The sequence below is a fragment of the Trypanosoma grayi genome (assembly GCF_000691245.1).
Source record: "Trypanosoma grayi strain ANR4 Tgr_2263_V1, whole genome shotgun sequence".
In the NCBI taxonomy this organism is placed as follows: Eukaryota; Euglenozoa; class Kinetoplastea; order Trypanosomatida; family Trypanosomatidae; genus Trypanosoma; species Trypanosoma grayi.
In genome coordinates, this window is record NW_008827881.1 from 1 (window position 1) to 791 (window position 791).

The 791-nt window shown below is 55.6% G+C and overlaps 1 protein-coding gene across 1 annotated transcript; it reads left to right on the forward strand.

The window, feature by feature from the left end:
- On the forward strand, nt 1-387 carry DQ04_22631000 (hypothetical protein; the record flags this gene model as incomplete). The annotated part of the gene is made up of 1 exon (XM_009318111.1): nt 1-387. A coding segment is annotated over one exon (387 nt), but the record flags the coding sequence as incomplete, so codon positions are not given.
- Between the last annotated feature and the right edge of the window lie 404 nt (nt 388-791).

Genomic DNA, 791 nt, shown 5'->3' on the forward strand with positions numbered 1-791 from the left:
GCCAGGCTGTTGATGTGCTTCTTGAACGCCAGCGTCGCCTCTGGCACTGGAGGAGGCACCACCGCCACGCTCACAGTAATAGGAGGGCGTGCCTCCCGACAGCCAACAGCAGCAGCAACAGCGCCCCCAACGCGGCACAACAACGAACTCAGCGTACCTTCCTCACATGCGTGTTTCATCATACAACCCAGTGACACCCGACAGCAAAAGTGGCCAAGGTGGATTCTTCAGCCTGCACGCTTGGCACGCCGTTCTGGCGCCGTCACGAGCTATGATGTTTCCTTCGTCCTGTTCACAATGCGACGGCCAGATGAAATTGGGGGAAAGAAAAACAGAGGCATGATGAGGTCCTTTCAGGAGCGGCAGCGGCAGCAGCAGCACCAGTAGTTTAAGAAGAGTGACTCTCTCATACAGCTGACGTGGGCCTCCGTTGGCGAGGCCACAAACGAGCACTATTCTCCTGGTGAGACGCAGACCCACCGCGACTCACAACGATATCAATTCCCCACAGCAACGAACCGACAAGCACACGTATAGTGACATTCTTGGCAACGAATGATGAATCAACCAACACACTTCCCCATACGAAACCTACATAAGATTAACACGGGGCGCACACAGGCACCGCCTTGCAACCCACCCGCCGATGCACAACCCCAACCTTGTGTAGTTTCGATTTTTCGCGGGGAAAGAACCACCCAGACGCAAAGACACACACAAAACGTGCATGTACTCGTCACGCTAAGTCGCCTGCCCCACGCAATCGCTGCAGCAGTTCAACGACATGCGGC